This window comes from Gallus gallus, chromosome 3, assembly GCF_016699485.2.
Source record: "Gallus gallus isolate bGalGal1 chromosome 3, bGalGal1.mat.broiler.GRCg7b, whole genome shotgun sequence".
Lineage (NCBI taxonomy): Eukaryota > Metazoa > Chordata > Aves > Galliformes > Phasianidae > Gallus > Gallus gallus.
This window is the reverse complement of record NC_052534.1, coordinates 54696121-54716410: the sequence shown is the minus strand read 5'-3', so window position 1 is coordinate 54716410 and position 20290 is coordinate 54696121. Positions and strand designations below refer to the sequence as shown.

Below are 20290 nucleotides of genomic sequence, written 5' to 3'. Positions count from 1 at the left end.
CTTCACAAAGTCTCTCAGCAGAGACAGATACTACACTGGTTATATTCGCTGGTTACATTCTGTATCTTCAAATTTTTCTTGTACCTTTTCTCCATTTGATGTTTCTGATGGATTCTGATGATTTTTGACAAAATTTCAACATTAAGATTATGAATGTACAGCTGAACTTCTAAGTAACAAACTGCCCACTGCATTCTTTTAATAGATGTTATGGCCTGTAGGGCAGAGATGCCTGCACTGTGTATCCACCAGCTCCCGAGATACTGTATAAGCTCACTACAGTAAGGCCAGAGCAGAAGAACCAGTGAGTACATCAAAAACTGTCTTCATCTAATGCCACTGATCATCAGTAGGGCAGCAAATGTAGGAAAACATTGATGTGTAGAAAATACATAGATGTGCTGCCAAAACCAGGAGGGGGGCAGGGGAGGGAAAGTATTATATGCTAGAAGAGAATATCAGGAAAAAGAAATAACAAATTTACAGTAACAGAAACAAAACTATAAAGCACCAGTTGCATTCCAGAAAAACAAAATATTTTTCTGCTGAACAGATACAGACTGAATACAACCAGACCCTTCTGCTGGCAGTCAAGTGACACAGCTATGGGAAAAGCTACCGCTGAAAGCATTAAGCAAAACATCCCTGTAGCTACAAGAAACATTAATGCACTATTAAATAGCTTTTTAGGAATATGAGTACATATGATCAAGTAAGTTTAACTCAAACTGGAATATAAGCAGTGAAATGCCACATGCAGCCAGTACAGCAATCCTACTTGTTTTGCCTAAAGAAAACACTAAGAGATACCAAGGTTCTATCAGGTAAATGGCAAGGAATCATTTAGCATAAGTACAGTGTTAGCAAAAAGATATGAGTATGAACTGGCTACAAATTCAGAGTGAAAGCTCAAAGACCTAAAGTAGCATACTGCTGCTTCACCAGTGGTATTCCACTGCAGGCTTTAGTAGAGGTGCGGTGACACACTCAAAACACTTTCCAACCTGAAGAGTCATTTGTGAAACCTACACTCGTATCCAGATGAAGCTTCGTACTGTTCAGAAATAGTATATTAAGGGATTCTTCAAAGAGGAACATGACTCAATAGCCCAAACACAGGACTAGAAAATCCTGTGTTCCCTCTGATACTGTACAAAAGCCCCTATCAGAGTACAATACACTGTTTGGATATGAATTACACACAAAAAAAACCCCACTCTATCTACAAACGTGTGTACAAATAGTTTCTACACCAACTGAATTCTAAATACAAAAGTACTTTCAGAACACATATTTTACAATAGCAAGGTTTGCTCTCTCATACTGATACAAATCATTATTCATTATGTGGTTAATTCTGCTTTTCTCTGGGAATTGCACAGATTTATCTTCTAATTTTACTTTCACAGTCTGAGCCTACCTGCAAAAATGTAGGTCAGAATAAACCACAAATGAACAGAAACTCATTTTTCTAGGCAAACATTTCAGTTTGTTCCCCAAATACACTATTTCAGCTCAGTTACTTCACTGCTCAGTTATGTTCCTTCATGAACTTTAAACAAAAAAAATCTAATCAGTGCTGCCTCGTGTAGTCCACATACAAAAAATGCTTCTCTTAAAAGCACAAGTACAAAAGCTGAAGGACGGATCACCAAGCAAGATAGGACAGCAAAGGACTTATTTGCAAGCAAACAAAATGCTGTCACAGAAGAACTTGCAGTTCTTAGAAAACACGCTACCTTCAGTGTTCTGTTTCCAGCTGATTTGGCCTCTATTAATTCTTCATATAACACTGACATGTTTCCATGCTCCCTTCCTTCTCTAAGGTGTTAAAAACACGCTCCCTGTCTTCACACTTACCAACATTTTTCTTCCTAAGCGTCCCCGAATGCGACCACAGAATCACAGAATTGTAGGGGTCAGAAGGGACCTCTAGAGATCAATGTGTCCAACTCCTATGAATGGTGATAACCGTTCAATGCTTTCCTCTCCTCTTGCATCTCTGGAATTTCTAAACTTCTTTCCAAATATGTAAGGCTTTCTTACAACTCAACTGAAGTACTTCTCTGCTTTTCCAATTTCAGTACCTCCTGAGCATCTATCTGTCCTTATGCCAAAAAGATTCTTTGTCTCTTGATTTATTTCACTGCTATTTGAGGACATGCCAGTCTCTAATACTTTCATATTAAAGGAGTATTTACCACAGCTGACAAGCAATACTGTGAGTATGGTAAGAAGAAAGTTTTGTGTACATACACATTATGTGACGTCATTTGAACAATGACACAGTATTGCACATTATTTACAAAGTCTCAAGTAACAGATTTGTTCACATTAAAAACAACCGGGAGAAAGATGCATGTTGTTTCTAAACACAGTGGATGTGGAAGATCCATTAAGTAACAGGACAAATTCTAAAGAAAAAATTAAGAATGGTCTATTTAAAACAAAAAACACATGACAACGTGCAGGCAAAGCACGTAAAAACGTACTTTCTCCTTTACAGAATTCAACATTAGATACAACTGCTTGCATGTTATATGCCTTACAAGCCATGCCATACTTTTAAACTGTGATAGAAGTTACAACTATAGACAACATCATAGTACCTTGTCATCAGGCAGCACGTGCCAGATAGATACAGTCTTCTCCTCAGCTTCACTGTTGATGGAGAGATACGAGGGCTGATAGATTTTGGTTGGTTCCAGTATTAAAACCTTGTAGAAAGAAAAAAAAATTCTTAAGAGTTAGTACAGAATAAGTAAAACATATGAAATCTGTACTAAAATCTGTTAAAACTATCTGTAGACATATCATAGCAGGAAAAAAAAGTAAACAGGATGAACGATAAGAGTTTTAGGTACTGTGCTAGTTTACTGTGGCTCATAGTAACTTATGATTAAAAAAATCAATTTCCTTTTTTTTTAATTACATGTCACTCAACAGTATATCTTAAATTCCAAATGATTTCTCTCACACCTATCACATTTTGAAATCCTTCTACCACAAGTCCTCCTTTTACAATGTCATTTGAGAATGTCCATCTCCCACATAGACAGGATTCAGGGTGTAACTTAATTATCTTTTACAAAAGAGCATTTGGCTAAAACAGAAAAACACATCAACCTAGAATTAGACTGACCTGCTTTTGGTTTAGACCACTGTGAACCACAGCAGCCAGATTAAATGATTGTTTCTCCAAAGAAACATGCACTGCTGCAAAAAGCAGGCAGTTTGAGATTACAGAAAGTTTCCTGGTACAAATACAAAAAAAAAGCCTAGAATCATCATGCAAAAGAGATGGGATGCAGTGCAATAAGACTTGGTCTAAATACAGCTATTGAGTAGACAAAGCCAACTTGCTACTTCAATAATGCTCTGACAGAACTAATTCCAGGTCTACACCGTTTAAAGACCAACAAAGCTCAGCTATTTGAAGTATGATTTCTCATTAAAGCTCCTTATGTCTTTAGATTTTCAGTGGTTAAAAATCTGATGTCTAAAATGTCCAATCTACAGTGCGTATGTAGAAGATCTCATTCTGAAGAATGGGAAACATTGCTGTTAATTCAAGAAAAAAAAAAAAAGCTACCTTTCACCAAACTAATTTTTGGAGTTTAAAGAATTGCTTTAGAAAGTAATGCTTGGTCTACATCTGTGTTAAAAAAAAAAAAAACAACACACAAAACAAACAAACAAACGCTTACAAAATCTAACAGCTAGAGCAGAAAGTCTACGAAAGACTCATCAGTCAAATCATAGTCACAGCAACTCCCACAGAGTCAATGAGTGCATGGACACATGACAGAAGTGCGGTGCTGAAGTCTGAAATGTACCATGGCATTTAACTGGGTGACCAAATGTGTCCCCCGGCATCTTCAGACACTTACAGTTGTATATCTGGTTTAGACCATTTCATGAACTGGGGTCTTATCCTCATTTATCCCAAAGTTACCCACAAGCTGCATCATTTCTTCCTCTAATTGCTGCAAATGGAGGAGGCCAGCAGCTAGGAGACCAAGTGATAGCTCAGCAACTAACAATTACCAGTGAAATCCTTAAGTTCAAGCTCTGAGAACTTCTACAAAAACCTTGTTATATGTTATTTGTAAGTGTGAAGATGTTACCATGTTTCATTTTGTTGACCTATTGCACCATGCGATTTTGCTTTCAAATAGGCACAAATATAATTCTTTTATTAAGAGAATCACATATGTTTCTCTGCAACACCAGTATGATTTCCTGCCTCAGTCTGTTGCTGTTCAAACACTACTGTTTCCCTTATTTTTTATTATCCCATTTACAGCCTGAAATCAGAACTGTACAAAACAAGTATGCCCTTCAAGTGTTGGGGGGTAAACAGTGACTACTACTTAAAGCAAAAAGATGTATTTGCCAATGGTTAGCTAAAAGGAATACCCAAGACATTATTTCTACTACATATATAGCTAATATACGGAGGCAACAAAGAACAACACGTTTTACTACACCAGGGTATGTCATAAAAATCTTTCAGCAAAGTATTCATGCAAGAAACCATAAAAGTAAACCTAAGTTACAGTGCAGTGTTGTTGAAATATATTAACAGCTGGAAAAAAATAGATTTCTGGCTGCTTGGTCTGATTTCTAAGCTCTAACAGAGCACAAACTTAATTGGCAGCAGGCTATGTAAAAAGTCTGTTGAGTCAGAGAGACTGAAATTAAACATCTTTTCTTCAGAACATAACTTAATTAATATAGTATTACCTGGAATACATTGCAAAATTCTGCTTTAGAAGTATATTCATTGGTAGCAAGCACTAAATAATAAAATTATATCCTGACTTTTCTACAGTATTTTATTGGAACAGATTGTGCAATTCCATTGTAGCCATGTGAAATCAATTAAAACCAGTTTAGTATGCAGGCCAAATGCATTTCTTCTGGACAAGCAGTTTTTTGTCTGGGAACCTACAAACAAGCAGTGTTTTGTCTTCATTTCCTACATGTCACAATTAAAAACAAACAAACAAGAAAACACTTACTGGAAATCTAACTACAGACACATCTGTCTTCGTGGCTTCAACAAGGAAGTCCATCCAGAAGTCCACAAGTTCCTGCTTGGCTGTATGCTGTTCAGGATTCAGTTTCTTAAAATGCTGATATATCAGAATAGTGTCTACAATAGACTTCAGGTACCTGTGATCAATAATGCAGTATGTAAATAATAATGCCACTATCTTTAATTCCAACTGAAGCACCCACCACTGCGATGCTAAGGCAGCCAATAAGATTCTGGTTCTCCAGGATTGCTTTTCAACAACAGCAATTCCTCATTTTGCACTGGAAACATTGCAGCTATGTTATCAGCCTGAGATCTGGGACAATCCTTCCTGCATATATGGCTGATCACATACACTGCCTGCTGTTCTGAACAACCATGAAAGCTTCCTGAAATATCTTTGTTTATAGGCTAGCTATATGCAAAAAGAAATAATGCTAACTCAGCGGGCATTTTGAGAGTAGTTCTATAGCTATACATTGCCCAACCTTCCCTCTTAGGTTGCGTGGATATCCTGCATGACATACTGTATCTACCTTGTACCAGGGGGCTCTGCTGCTGAACAGCAGGCAACAGACTGAGAAGGAATTGCTCACTGGAGAAATCATTCCTGAAGCACAGACAAGCATGCTGTATTTTCAGAGTTTAACCCACAGACTTAAACCCCAAAGCACCGGGTACATAAAATTCTGACAAACAGGCATTCATAAACCTCAAGAAAACTACCAGGAGACTCCCATGGAGTGCTACCCAGCTCCTCACATACACAGTAAAAAAAAAAAAAAAAAAAAAAAAAAAAAAAAAAAAAAAAAAAAAAAAAAAAAAAGTGTTGCATATAAGTACATCGTATAATAATACATAGCTTTTATAAGAAAATCGATAAGAAAAACAACGTTGTCCATTTCAACAATTTCCTGTGCTATCTCAATATGCAAGTTCAGCATTTCCATATTTTAGCACACCTGCATTCACTTCCGACTAACTTCTGGAGACAGTCTTTCCTTCCTTTATAAAAAAAAGACAAAAAAACAACCAAACAAAAAAAACACAGGCAGCCCTGATTGGGAGAGTGACAACTTAGGTCAGAAAGGAGCCTCAGTTTTCCTTTGCCAACAGGACCTAAACCTTGATGAGTGGACAACCGGTCCCTACTTCCTGCCTGCATCTGAAGAAGAACATGTTGAATCTAACTCTAGATTTATAATCTTTCCATTAATTGGACTTTAATCTGCAGTCTTTTCAATCACAATCGGATGCAACTTGTACAGATTGCTCATTTATATTCAAGTTCATAAAATAGTTGGCACACGCAATAACCACCACAGTATTCCAAGATATATCCGTGCTCCTCTAGCCATGCTGATGGCACTCCTAGGAACACTTGGGTAGTAATGACTAAAACAACATACTCCTACAACTTCAAATAACTGAAGAAGTACAGTGCCTACAGACTGACTACTACTACAACTTCTCCACCCCTTGCCCTAAGAAGAGGATGGGGTCAATGGTAAATTTGCCCTTCTCAGCCACCAAAAGTCATAACATATATATCCATGAATAAAGGCAGAAAGGGAAGAGACCTCCATCAAGGTTAAAGTACAATGAAGCAATACACAGACTAGCAAAATCCGTTAGCAAAATACAATGTTTTAAAAGACATTAACATACACCATCTTTCTTATCACCTTACCATGCTGGTGCCTTTAGCTTAAACAGCTTTTCTGAAGCCTGGATCACTCTTATGTGGTCATTAGCCAACATACTGGCTGCCAAGAAAGATCCCACTTCCCAATAGCTCTGCAGCTTCTCCAAGCTCCCCTTTTTACCAAGCAGGCTGCTGATCTTTACCCCTGTAGTAGAAAGAATAATAGGTCACAGGAACATATAAATGTCATTTTAAAATATATTATTACCCTGATTTTAAATCTATTCATTGCTTAAGTTACTTCATCCTCTCCATTGCAGTGAAATAAGATGGAAATTATACTTACCAGTTAATGTTAAAAGCCTTCCAAACACCCTAGGAGGTAGCAGACTTTTTTTTTTTCCCTCCCCCTCTTCCTAAAGACTTCTCAAGAAAGGAACTTTAAGACATCACTGTCAGGACAAGGCCACAGTCAGATTACCTATGTTCTTGCATGGACCTCATCTGTAAAGGTACGTTGGGGCCTTAGGCTACACAACATAGCAGTAAAAACTTAACAGATGCTGAATAAGGCACCTATTATGTTTTTTCTTTCTGTTTTTGTTGTTGTTGTTGTTTGTTTGGTTTTGGTTTGTTTTTTTTTTGTTTTGTTTTGTTTTGAGACTTACAAGCCCCAAGCCCCAGACTTACCTTTATAGACAAGGTCCCATGCAGAAGGAACAGATGATCCACTGGCCTTCTTCCAGCAGTGATGTTCATTAATTTGCCGCAAGTCCTACCCCAATGAAAGACATCTATTAATATTCGTAAGCCCCTCAGCAACTCAAGACTATGGAGAGCCTCAGGCCTCATTTTGACTTGCTAAGTTTTCTGAAAACTACAAGTCTCCCCGTGGCCTTCAGGGTGAATTTTAGTTCACAACAACTGCTGCATGTTTATAGCTAACACCCCTGCAACTGATATCTTTTCCAGCCTACAGGACAAGCCTTATCACCACAGTAACCTTTTGTCCACTTTCCCCATACTACTCCACTACGGCAGTTTCCCTCCCATATCACCTGCTGTCATCCTCGATATCTAAGCTTACTATTCACATGAAGCTTCAATGGAACTGTTGATCTTTATTTTTTTCTCCCTTAACCCTCATTAAATAGCTAGCAGACTGAACTTCATTCTGAACGCAGCAATAAATCTTATCAAAACGGATATTATTATATTAGCTAGATTTCTGTCAACAAAATCCATATTGTTTTGTCAAGTTGTTTACATTTCCATGTTTCCAGTACTAGACAAAAAATGGATATAGTTTTAGCTTAAAATACAAGTGTTCTATAGTTTGTTTCATGTCTGTTTTTCACTTCGTGCTCCCTTGCTAAGAAGTTGCCATGCTTGAGTAACAGAATAAAGTAACACTTAAATGTAAGTAAAAGCATTAGCGGTCTGCTTTTTAGAGAAAAGTTTATTTATTCATGAAGACAAAATATGAGATTGCAGCCTCCTTTTATTATTTCTCTAGCTTATTTTCATCTTGTCATCCTTAAAAGTTTTTTGAGAGTATAAGAACAACCAGGTGAAGACAAGACATTCTCTTTGTTTGCAATAAACCTGGCATTCACAAATACAACGAAGCATCACCTGAGGTCCAGAACACCTCAAAAACATTTTGCCTTAAAAAGAAATGGGCATAAATACAGAAACCATTACTGTCAGAATGGTCATTCATGCCATGAATACACCCACAGCTGGAAAGAAAATAATATTCAGTAACAAGATATTACCAGTTAAAGATTACTGTGAAAGCTTTATAAATAAATTGGTTTTCTTGCTCAAATATTGACAGAACAATTTGTATTATTGGATCCTACGTGGACTGGAGTTGTACAGCCTGCAGAGATCATTACTACCAATGCAAAGCGCTGTGTTTATGTTTTAGTCTCAAAGTTCTGTGATTTTGTACAGTTAAGAAAACAATACTGTAAAAAAATATGATGAGCACTTCATTAATGCTTCACTCGATCATTTCATGTGAACTATTATTCTGACAAGTATAGGCAGGAACTCTCAGAAGGCAAATTTTCATCCGATGCAAGTAGGTAAAAAGTCTCTTGGTTACTGGAGTTATTACTTTATTCCCAATGTAATCAGACATGCATCTTCTAATTACAGCCTCATACATTCTCTGAAGTGCTGTTAAGGACTGTATCTTTCTTTAGCCTTTCCTAGCCTACCAATATTATTTCCATACGTGGACTGAAATTCAGCCAGCTTCACCTCTCTCCTTATCTCCCACCAGGAAACAGATTTCTCTAACTTCTATGTGCTGTAATAACGCTACAGGAGGATGCCAAGCTGAAAGCACTATTAAGCAAATATAAGTGCTGTTACTGAACGGCCTTATACACAGATAAATACCAAAAGGTGACATCAGAAGAATGACATAAGCATAAAAGATCTTTGGGACAGGGAAAAAATATATATATTTCCTTGCAATCTCAATTTTCCTAATTTTTGGTCAAAATCATTAACATCAGTCCAAGATAAAGGAAATACTGATTTGCCCTCAGAATCTAGCACAATTCAAGTCAGCTGACAAACCTCATCATACTAACACGGACCACAGTCTTATCTCCAATTACCACTGACCAATGCGTAAGGTCTATATTATAACTGTATTTAAAATAATCTTTCAAAGTATTTTAACAGTTTCTTATAACAAATAGACACTAGATAGTGTAGATCCCTTCCACTATTTAAAGGCAGTCTACAAAGGGATCAAACTGGAGAGAAACTCTTTATCAGAGAGTGTAATGACAGGACAGGGAGTAACAGTTTTGAACTAAAAGAAGGTAGATTTAGATTAGACATAAGGAAGAAATACTTTACTACAAGAGTGGAAGGAGGCTTAGGGGAAGGTGTCTCTACCCATGGCAGGCGGACTGGAAGCAGATGATATTTAAGGTCTCACAAACTCAATTCTATGATCACCGAAGGCACTGTCTTTTATGGGTTCTCAGCAGACATCAATTAAATATTTATATAAGAAAGATTGGCACACCAACAGCTTCGAAAGAAAACAAAGTTCCTTTCTCTCATCCTCAAAAACAAACAAAAACAACAACAAAAAAACCACCAAACATTCAAAACTAAATAAATCACTACCCTTCAACCAAACACAGTTTCTGGATATTACTCCTCTAAGTAACTCATCAGACACAGAGGGAACCTTAATCTCTGTACCTTTCTCCAAACAGTACAGCAAGCACTGCAAAAACTCACAAGACGACACCAAACATTCGATCCCCACAAATAATACTCAGATTTGATCAGTATAATCAGTTTGTCCAAATCCAGCCGGCCAAAGCCTGCATGCAATTGAAGTTTCTTTAAAATTGGAGGATTCAAATTAAACTACACAATAAATACAGCTCAGATTCACTAAACTATCCCTGATTTAAAACTAAGCCAGCTGAATGAATATTTCCAAATGCCTCATAGGAAGCAAAATGTGTGTGTATATGTATTTATTTATTTTTACCACCTATGCTGCCACAAGAATTAAAATTTCAGTGTAGATGATGAAAGCATTCTACCCAACCCAAAAAGAAAAATTTTGTCCACTCACGTAAAGGCAAACCACAGTAGTTGGGGGCAACTCCACAAAGCCTATCACATCCAAACAGTCACCTTCCTTAATCCCAGAAAATTTCAATTCCACTTCTGTTATCCACATGAAAGTAATCATGTTTGAGCTTCAAGGTCAAAAAATATTCTGTATCTAGAAAATTATTTTCAGAGATGCTCCACACACCTTACTTCTAAACTAGTGCAGAAGCTCATTACTGATATCCTTTGGAGTGAAGAACAATGCTTCCTTCTCCTAAGGAGACCAAAAAGGGCGGGGAGGGGGGGGGGGGGGGGGGGGGGGGGGGAAGAAGAAAAAAAGAAAGGATTTGCACTAACTCAAGAACTACACAAACTTGTGGAGAAAAATGCCAGTTACAAAGTATACGTTACCAACAGTTACAACATTCAGTGGTCTCCCTTTCCATCATCAAATACAGCAAAACCACAAATCAAATCACAAAGCGGACCACCTAATACAAAGCTTCGAAAAACTTCAAAAACAGCATCTGAAGAGAAGTGTGGCTCTTTCTTTTCTTAACCCATCCTAATCTCAAGCTAAGTGCATTTTGACCACTCTAAGGAGAGGGTTTTTTTTGGCCCATATTTCCTAGTAATCCATAGGCGTTTTCTGTTTCTTTACTTGATTTTTATTTATTTATTTTCAAGAATGCTAGCCAGATCTGGACTCCCCCTTCAGGTGTTCCTTCCTTCTGGCTCATAAAAAAGATATCACTGCAAATAAGGGCTGCCAATTTTCACTAAGCTCTGGTAACCTGTTAAGACCTTCATCCTGGAATTGGGTTGTCATGACAGTGCTCACTCTCAGCCAGGTGGGATCAGTGGTAGTTGGGGACACTAACTTGGATGTTCACATACTCACTATTGAAGCATTCATATGCAACCATCAGATTTTTTTCCCCCCTTGTGACAGTGGATGGTGTCGTACTTTCACTACAAAGCAAGTTCACTGTGAAGTTGCAAGCTGCAATTACCAACTTTCCGAAGCTCAAAAGAAGTATCAAAGCAATGTCCAGCTGCCAGAAGAAGTACTGCATAATTGATTCCTGACTGCAGTGTTGGCTCTGACTCAAACGCCTTCTTGAACCTAGAAAAAACAAACATACAAGTTTGCTTTCTAAATAATGCAATCTTGTAGGGGCATAATTATACTTTTAGGTTCTGTAGGTGCTTATCTTCTGTTTACATAGCAAGAATCCATGGAAACAAAAATACTGTTTTCCGCACATGCTTTTTGGCTGTTTTTAGGAGTGAGTTACTTACTTAAGAGTTAGTTACTTATATATGCATCCTCTTTCCATTTCCTTTCCCTTCACACAAGTACAGACTCTGGTTATCCACCCCAGCAAAGTTAGAATCTTATTGGATTTCCAGTTTTTCCATTGAGATGAAAGAAAATAGTATTATCAGCTTCTGAGAGACCTATTTCACAGTTATATTTATTAAATGGACTCCAACTTCCTCTTAAATATATGGATTTTCACTAAGTTGAGACTTTAGATCATGGATCTGCTCCAGTGACATATAAACATATCAAGATACATAAACACAAAAGCAAGTGATACAAATGCCTCATTTCTGGCACGAGTACCCACTTTTCTCTAGTTCAGTGACAAATACAGAACTTCACAATTTTATAAATAAAATAAACTCCTCCAATGCTACAGGCTGGACGGCCTGGTCTAGTATTAAATGTGGAGGTTGGTGGCTCTGCCTGTGGCATGGGGGTTGGAGATTCATGATCCTTGAGATCCCTTCCAACCTGGGCCATTCTGTGATTCTGCAACGTGCATCAAAAGGTGGGAACACGCATGCTGTTAACAGTGTTAAGCATACAGGCCAAGGAGGCAGAGATGAATTTAGGCATACAAAACAGTAACTGCTTGCAGAAGCAATTGGTGAACAGCCCTCAAAAAAACAATACATTGATTTGAAAACAAAGAGTCACATGTAGGCAACAAAAAAGGCTGCGTTGCCTAGCCCCAGGGAACTGAGAAATTATTTCATAGGATCAGAGAACTTATTTCTTTCATTACACTCAGTCCTTGGCTTCTTTAAGCTTCAACTGACAAGTAGCATCCTCTGTGACATAATTTTTGCAGCATGCACAAGAAAAAACAATAGGAACCAACAAGAAATTTATGGACAAAAAATAAAAATGAAAAGCATATAATTATTAACATTCAACAAATGAAAACAACCAGTTTCAATTAACATCTGCTAATCGAACTGGCTTAAATTCAACAGGTGCAACTAGTGTGCACTGTCAAGTCCTACATGACACAGAAGGAATCAGTGTTGCAGAAAAGCAGTCTGTTTTAAAAGTATTCCTATGAAGTTAGAGGTTGGCTTAGATGACTCCATTATAAAGGCCTTCAAGAAATTGGATGCTGATGTTTGGGAAAACATTGCAATACAGACAATGAATAAGATAGGTAGCAGTAAGAGGGTTTGAAAGAAGACTTGATAGCACTGGTGAATCTGATTCATATTGTCAGTATGCAACAAGAAATTGACAGTTAACAATTAGACTTTCATTTCTTGTCTCGTATTTTCATCACAGATGCCTTTTATTCTACTCTTCAGTTGTCAGAAAAATCACACTTCCTGCTTTTTTTTTTTTTAAACAGCCCAAAGTACCCTGACATCATTAGCTGTTGCAAAACTAACACTTCAGTTCTGCTGCCAAATTCTTATCTTATGCAATACACTACATTTCTCCTGCAACCTCATTTCTCTAAGACAGAGATAATAACCTTTATCTCAATATAAACTAGCACTATTGTGGAGGCATTGTTCCTGCACACACCTTCTTCCACCCCTGCTGAGGCCAGGGTGTAGCACTGGTAGCAGCTTTGCTCCCAGCCAAGGGCCACCAATTAAGTTATGGCTCAGTCCTTCAGCCATATCATGCCTGCCATATGACCGACACTAGAATCACATTTAAATCAATATCCAACATAAAGCACAAACTAAAAGCAACTGGCCCACCCAGAACAGGTTCCAGTCAAATTCCAGATCATCTTAGTCTGGTCTTACTAGCCAGAGACTTCAAGGATCATTTAGGGGCTGGCCTGTCAGTGTCCTACCCATGGCAAGAGCTGCATTTGTTCTCCTTCCTCAGGCTGCTATGACTGCAATCATTGCACCTCATCGAGTAGATGAGCAACGTGACTGATAGATGCATCTATTAAAAGCATGTTAAAACAGCTGTGTGAAACATCCTAGTAAGTAATTATTGCTACTAAACATATAAACTCATCTAATTATGTTTGAAAATCTCAAAGTTTCTGTTCTTAAAGCAGTACAAATGAGGAAAAAGCAAAATATACAATCACTAACGTAAGTTCATTTAATTTGTTTTGTCCATGGTGATGCCTAGTACTGGGTAAGGACTACAGGTTACTTTTTGTATCAGCTAACATTAAACAGAACATTATTTTACAACAATTTTGAAAGTTTCAGAGAAGCTTTGGCTCAGAGAAATTCTTTAATTCAAAATTATGAAATGGGAAGGAGGGAAATAACATGCTGCATTCCTGCTATTTCATCATATTTCAAGAGTCCAGTAAGCATTACAAAACTGTAAAGCATAACCAACAATTAGAAATTGTACATGTATTCTAAGACTATAGATGGTGAATAATTATATATTTCTCCAAAGACGACTCTAATCTGAAGGTTACTGAAAAAAGTGAGATGAGAGAAGGAGAATCAAGCTTTCAGTTCTAAGCATTTACTTCGACAGGTAGCTGATGAGCTCAAGAGCAGAACTAGGATCTGATGCGGAGGATATGCACAAGAAATATTTATCTATATTCTCTTTCTGAACCGCAATGGAAAAAAGCAGCTCACCCTGACAAAAGTACCTAATGTTGCCATTTCAAGTATGTTTCCTTTGGAAATTGAAGGCCTGACAGACAATAGACAGGACTATTTTTTTAAAATCTATTCCACATAGAAGTTGGCATTTTAGCACATTCCAAAATAAAAAGTATGATAATTTTAGCAAGTACCACAAGAATTTGTACTGCAGTCCACTGTAATATGCATACATTATATGGTGATGATGGGGTGATAAACCTTTTCCCAGCACGAGTTTATATTCTTTGTCAGCATGGAAACCAAAAAAAGGCAAAATGGTACTTTCTTAGCGTCAACACAGTTACCCTTAAAGGTGCTGAAGTATAGCTGGTAAATATCTACCAGACTGCAGTACGTCTATTGATTCAAGCCTGAATAATGCCTGGCCCAGATTCTTAAAAATAATGCAGGAAACAAGAGAATTCACATTTGACAGAGAGAAGAAAGATATGCTGTGATGAGGGCTACCTCAGCTTCCAAGGCTCTGAGGCACTTGAAGAACTCTTTATGGAAGCAGATGTATGAACAACATAAATCAATCATAGAATCACAAATCTCTCATTCTTAACAATTAAGCAAGACCCAGATTAGAAGACTTTGCATAACTACTAAGAACACCAAATATTTTGAATGAAAAACAGTTGAAGTACGTTCTCATTTAAGGAATGTTTTCTAAAGCTAAGAAAAAGGCAGACCAGGAAAACAGTACTCACCAGAAGGTACCTTTGTCTCTGCTTTCCGTATCTATGAACCCAGATTCCAAAAACATGTCCTTGTAAATGCGACCAACCAAGCAGTACATATCTGAAGCTACTTGATCTTCTTGTTCTACTAAAGGAATCATAATTTCTAGAGCTTTCTGTCTGTCCCCAGGCAGATTTCGTCTATTAAAAAAAACAACAACAATAAAGTTAACAAGGAATATCTTTTCATGACTAATCTGAATATATAGTTATTTATTTAAAGGTTCTATAGATTATATAAATGATGTTAAATAAAGATATAATTGTAGACTAATATATAAATATATGTAGAACACGCTCCTAGATGAGATGGATTATTTTATAAACATGTTCAAGACAAAGATTAAAAAACATCACTACCAAAAGGAACTTCTTCATAAAAGCCCCCAGACATGTTTTCTCCCTCATGATCAGCTAGAGCAAAGTAACAGCAGTAAGAATAGCTTTGAGAGCAATCCTTAGGGAGATCATACGATACTTATTTACAAAATGCAAAGATACAAAGGCTGCTCCAAAAGCAATATCTCCTATTTTCTCTTATGCAGGCTTATGATGTCAGACACGGCTGTTGGTGTTATGGCAGTAGAGGCTGAACCTTCTCTCCAACATTCCGTTACATGTTGTTGCTGTGTGACACATGGCAGCAGAGGGGCAGTCCGACAGAATGGCGTCTGACATGGACGTGCATATGAAGCAAAAGTGTGTCAATGAATTCCTTCACGCAGAAACAATGGCACCCACTGACATTTACTGATACTTGCTGAACACTGATGGAGACCAAACAGTGGATGTAAGCACAGTGAGGTGGTGGGTGGTGTGTTTCAGCAGCGGTGACAGTGGGTCACCTCCACTGATGCAAATTTTTTACAGGCATGGCACGCAGGCTCTTGATCATCATGGCGAAAATGCATAGCTCATGGTGGTGATCGTTTGGAAAAATACTGTTTCATAGTTGAGAATCTGCTCTGTCAAACAATGCTATTGAGCTCTTTGTTGCCATTTCCATGGAAATAAATATGAGGCATTACTGTCAGAGCAACTTATTAATATCTGAGAATTTCAATGTCTGTTGACACTTGGTCTGCTTCTCTAAACAGCAACAGGACAATCTTTGCTGTGATAACACAAAGGGATCAGAAAATGTCTGCAATTTCCACTGGAAAATTCCCTCTTTAATGCCCTTCCCAAGTGCCAGTATTTCAGATTTTTGAGAAAAATCCCAATATAAACAAACAAAAAAGCACCAGGGTGTGGCTCCCATTTAACTCAAAGAATGTTGAATCTGCATGTTGCTGCATGGGACACCATTGCACATATTATCGGAGAACATGAAAAAATGTGTACTGTAACATAGTGAAGTCTTCTGATTATCACTTCATGAAAGTTTTTGTCCTGTCTCTTGCCAATAGGAGAACTCAGACTTGAATGAGAGGATGTCTAACTCAGCACAAATGCTGCAATGCTGTCATGCAATAGTGATGTTAAAAGCATATTTTACTTTTACAGATTCAGACACTGAAATGAAAAACTCAAATGCTGATGCAGACCTAGGGGAAGACAAATATATAAATAAAATCAGGCACTCACAGTGAAGGAAGAGGAAAGAAATTTGACAGTATGAAAGGAAAAGGAAGCTTAGACTCATCGTGAAGGTCGAGAGTCCCCAGAACTGCTTCAGTGAGAACCCTAGACCTGTATACAAAGATTCCAGTAGGGACCTTTAACCAGGATTATCAGCCATGCATTGAGTTTGCAGTACTGATTTACTGCTTGACAGCAGTAGGAAAAGTAGTCTTACCTGTTCAGTGCAAATGCATAATGTAACCTCACATGGTGGTGGGAAGCCAAGTCAAAAGTAGGCAGTTTTTCTAAAGTTTTCACCAGTTTCACAATGGAATCGTAATCCTTCCAAAAGAAAGGAACAATGAAGTTTTAAGCAGCTGTACTGAAGTATGCCTATACAAACTCTTCTTTGAACTAAGGAGCTGGTATTTCATACTGGGATGTAAGTTACATGGATTTTACATTCCTCACTCTGAAACTATAAATGTGTTGGCACTCACAGTTGCGGATAAACAGAGCACTTAACACAATTTGGATTCCTGTACTGCTTAAATATACATACTGAAATTTCCCATTCCACATTTCATAATACAAATTAGCTTCAGGGCTGAACACGTATCAGAGTTCATATCAGATAGAAATTACAATGCTAATTGCATCTACATTGAAGTACTCCAAAACTCTTCGAGGTAAGCATGAGACAAACAAAAATTAAAAATGCTTAAGAAGCAACAATCGAAACTATGTATAATAAAGCAAGCAATTACTAGTACTGTTCAGAGAAGCTGCAATGCATACAAACACATTATGTTGCCAAGAGAAATGTCATAAGCATGGTGATAAAGCTCATAGTCAGAACACAAACATATCAATAGCAGAACACTACCATGGCCTTTAAGTAGGGCACGCTACAGGCTGTTTGTCACGTAGCAGTGCTGACATGGAGACGTGATGTATATTGCATATTTTTTAGGTGCTGTTATAACATCTTTCTAGCTGTGTAAAGGCATGCCGTCAACGATATAACTAAAAGTAAAGAGCATCACTGAAGATACTGCAACAATTTTTTTTTTTACTAGTGTGCATTATTTATATAGTTTCTTAGAAAATGTGTGCAAAACATAAACTGAATTCCCAGTGGAATTCTAGTGTGACATTTTTAGATTATCTTTGAACACACGCAGAGGATACATACCTGAATGTCTCTGTAGGACAGCAGCAAGTTGATCACAATGTCAGCAGACAAGACCTCAATATTATCCACTCGCTGCCGAATCCTTGCCAGCTCTGCTGCAAGCTCTTTGCCAGTGTAGAGGGTACGGGCTTTCCTAATGTCATTAAGGATGGATTCCCGAAAATACTGGCTGGAGAGGAACAACTTCGCATTAGCAATTTGTGAAAGGTCTTTTGCATTTGTTTTTACGGCCCTGCAACTCTATCACAATACCTTTGCTGAACATCTACTGATAGAGCAGCATTAGTGGGGAGAGCTGGTCAAGCTAAATTATTCATTAACTCATTATCAATTTGTCTCAACAGAAACATAGCTCACTCTGAAGGCAAGAGTCTGACATTTGTATTGTCAGCAGAAAAATACAATATACAAAAGATCAACTCACCTCGAGCTGGCCTGTGCCACCTTCAAGAGTTGGATAAATCGATCCACCAGAGGTAAGCAAATAGGCCCAAGCAGAGATTCAAAACTTGGCTGCATCAGTTCTGTTAGTCCCTTCATAAAACTACTATCACAGCAGTACACCTTGTTATGCGGAGTTATCATGTAAGGAACAAAGATGTAGTTACCAGTACACATCTGTAAGAAAACAAGGCACAATAGTTAGGGCAGTTACGGTTTGGCAAGCCTAAACCTAGAAAAGCTGCACACATAATGGGTAAAATTTTACCTGTTGACGGCAAAAGGGACAAAGACTTTAAATATGGAACCTACAATTACATTTATTCAATTTTCACCTTGCACATGATATACATCTGAAACGTGCATCACAAATGTTAAAAGCAGTAATTTAATCAATGGCATCATAACAGAAAAATAGTGAGAAAATAAATCCACTATGAATCCAATATGAATCGCAAAGTGACTCAAATAGTTCAAGCATAACAAAGACAAATGAAATTCCCCGCTATGCAGCAACTCTAAGTAGGACTTAAAATCATACATATTTCAGAATAATCACTTATGGAATGTCTTAGAATGGTTGAACTGTATTGATTTACATATATCAATGTGACAGATACTCTGAAAGAAAAAAAATAAATCATTTATCTTCCAGGAAACAGGGAGGCAAGACGCCTGGTGCCTGTGGTATGTGAGTACAGATTTATGCCCAGAGAGAACTTGCTGAACATTTGTGGTTCTGAAAGATTTTAGCTATAAAACAGCATACCACCAAAATCAGGAGACGTGCTGCCATTTGATTTTAAACTCACACTCCACTACTGAAGTGGCACGCAGCCCAGCAAGAAAAGCCCTAAGGAAGCAGCTCCTGAGATGCCACATTTTGGTGCCTCTAAATTATTTCTAAGGTTAACTACTTTCTGGTCAGCTTCTGCTCTACCAGAAGTCAATACAGCAATGAGGACATCACCTCAGAGACTCCTCTGGCAAGCAGGGCCTCAACCATTGAAACAGCAGTGATTGCATTGTTTTCAAAAGCATTAATTCAGCCATGTGCATAGAACACCATTTTAGCATGCATAATTAGATTTTAAAAAGATAAAAGGACAGAGGAGTTCTAGACTGTATAAGCGTATACGTATAGTTATGTCAGTAAATGTGTACTTGAGACTGGGAGCAAATTGCATAGCAATATATATATTTGTAAATTATGCATGTTACACTATTAAAGCATGAGATCCCACTTCAGAAGCAATCCCATCCAAGCTTCTGAGGGATACAGGCAAATTGTGAAATTAAATTACATGAGGCTTATTTTGTTCAACTAACCCAGAAGCTGGTATGGGATTACTACACACACAGACTTATGCAAGGATGAATTAATTTTCCTTCCCAGCACCTGTGAACTATTACAGCTGAATAGCTAGGGCACAGTTTGCTGTATATGGAATGTAGCAACTCCAAAAGAAACCTGAGAACTAGGAAGGGTATAATGACAATATTTTTTAAACAGGGAATTAAGGGAGTGCAATGCTAGAAATCAAACTGCTTGCCTTTATGATGGAGAACTGAAAGAACACTTCTGGTCAAGAATACGCCAGCCTGTACGGTGAGCACGCACTCTTATGAGCGAACAGACAAACCTTTGACCCTGGTAAAGCCTAATAAGCCTCGCAGCCAAATGCAGAGAGGAAATGATAGATTTGCTGGAACTGGTTTCAGCGCTTACAGGACAAGGGTGGGCAATGACCAGCACAGGAGCCTCTATTAAGCACAGGAGGATGATTTTCCTTTTTTTTTTTTTTAAAAAAAAAAAAAAAAAAAAAAAAAAACACAAAGGGAAAAGGAAGGCTGGGAGATCAGAGCCAAGAGAAAGGGTGAAGTAGCTACAGATATCCTAGGGCAAATATTTTACTTCCTAATGTTTATTCAGCGCATTAAGAATGAATTCAAGACGGCTTGCAGGAAGGCTTCTCAGACCTCTGGCATAGATCTTAGAGAAAAATCGGCTCTGAAAAGGATGTTTCTAGCTTTTGAAATCCATAGAACCCAAAGTTTATTCTGGCATAATGGTCAGGCCACCTACGGAGATAGTAATGGAGTCTTTGTAAATAATCCCACAAGTAGGAAAGCTGCCCTTTCTTCAGAGCTCTCTG

The 20290-nt window shown here is 37.8% G+C and overlaps 1 protein-coding gene across 3 annotated transcripts in view; it reads right to left on the bottom strand.

The window, feature by feature from the left end:
- Positions 1-20290, bottom strand: part of MAP3K5 (mitogen-activated protein kinase kinase kinase 5) — a 96113-nt gene that overhangs the window by 30925 nt on the left and 44898 nt on the right. For all 3 annotated transcript variants that reach the window (XM_015284184.4, XM_046939118.1, XM_046939119.1), the window contains exons 4-11: positions 18118-18311; positions 17694-17862; positions 16734-16840; positions 14906-15076; positions 11303-11415; positions 6732-6891; positions 5025-5178; positions 2610-2717 (exon numbers count right to left, since the gene is read on the bottom strand). In XM_015284184.4, the coding sequence (XP_015139670.1) occupies positions 2610-2717; positions 5025-5178; positions 6732-6891; positions 11303-11415; positions 14906-15076; positions 16734-16840; positions 17694-17862; positions 18118-18311 (1176 nt within the window). The remainder of the gene's footprint in view (positions 1-2609; positions 2718-5024; positions 5179-6731; positions 6892-11302; positions 11416-14905; positions 15077-16733; positions 16841-17693; positions 17863-18117; positions 18312-20290) is intronic.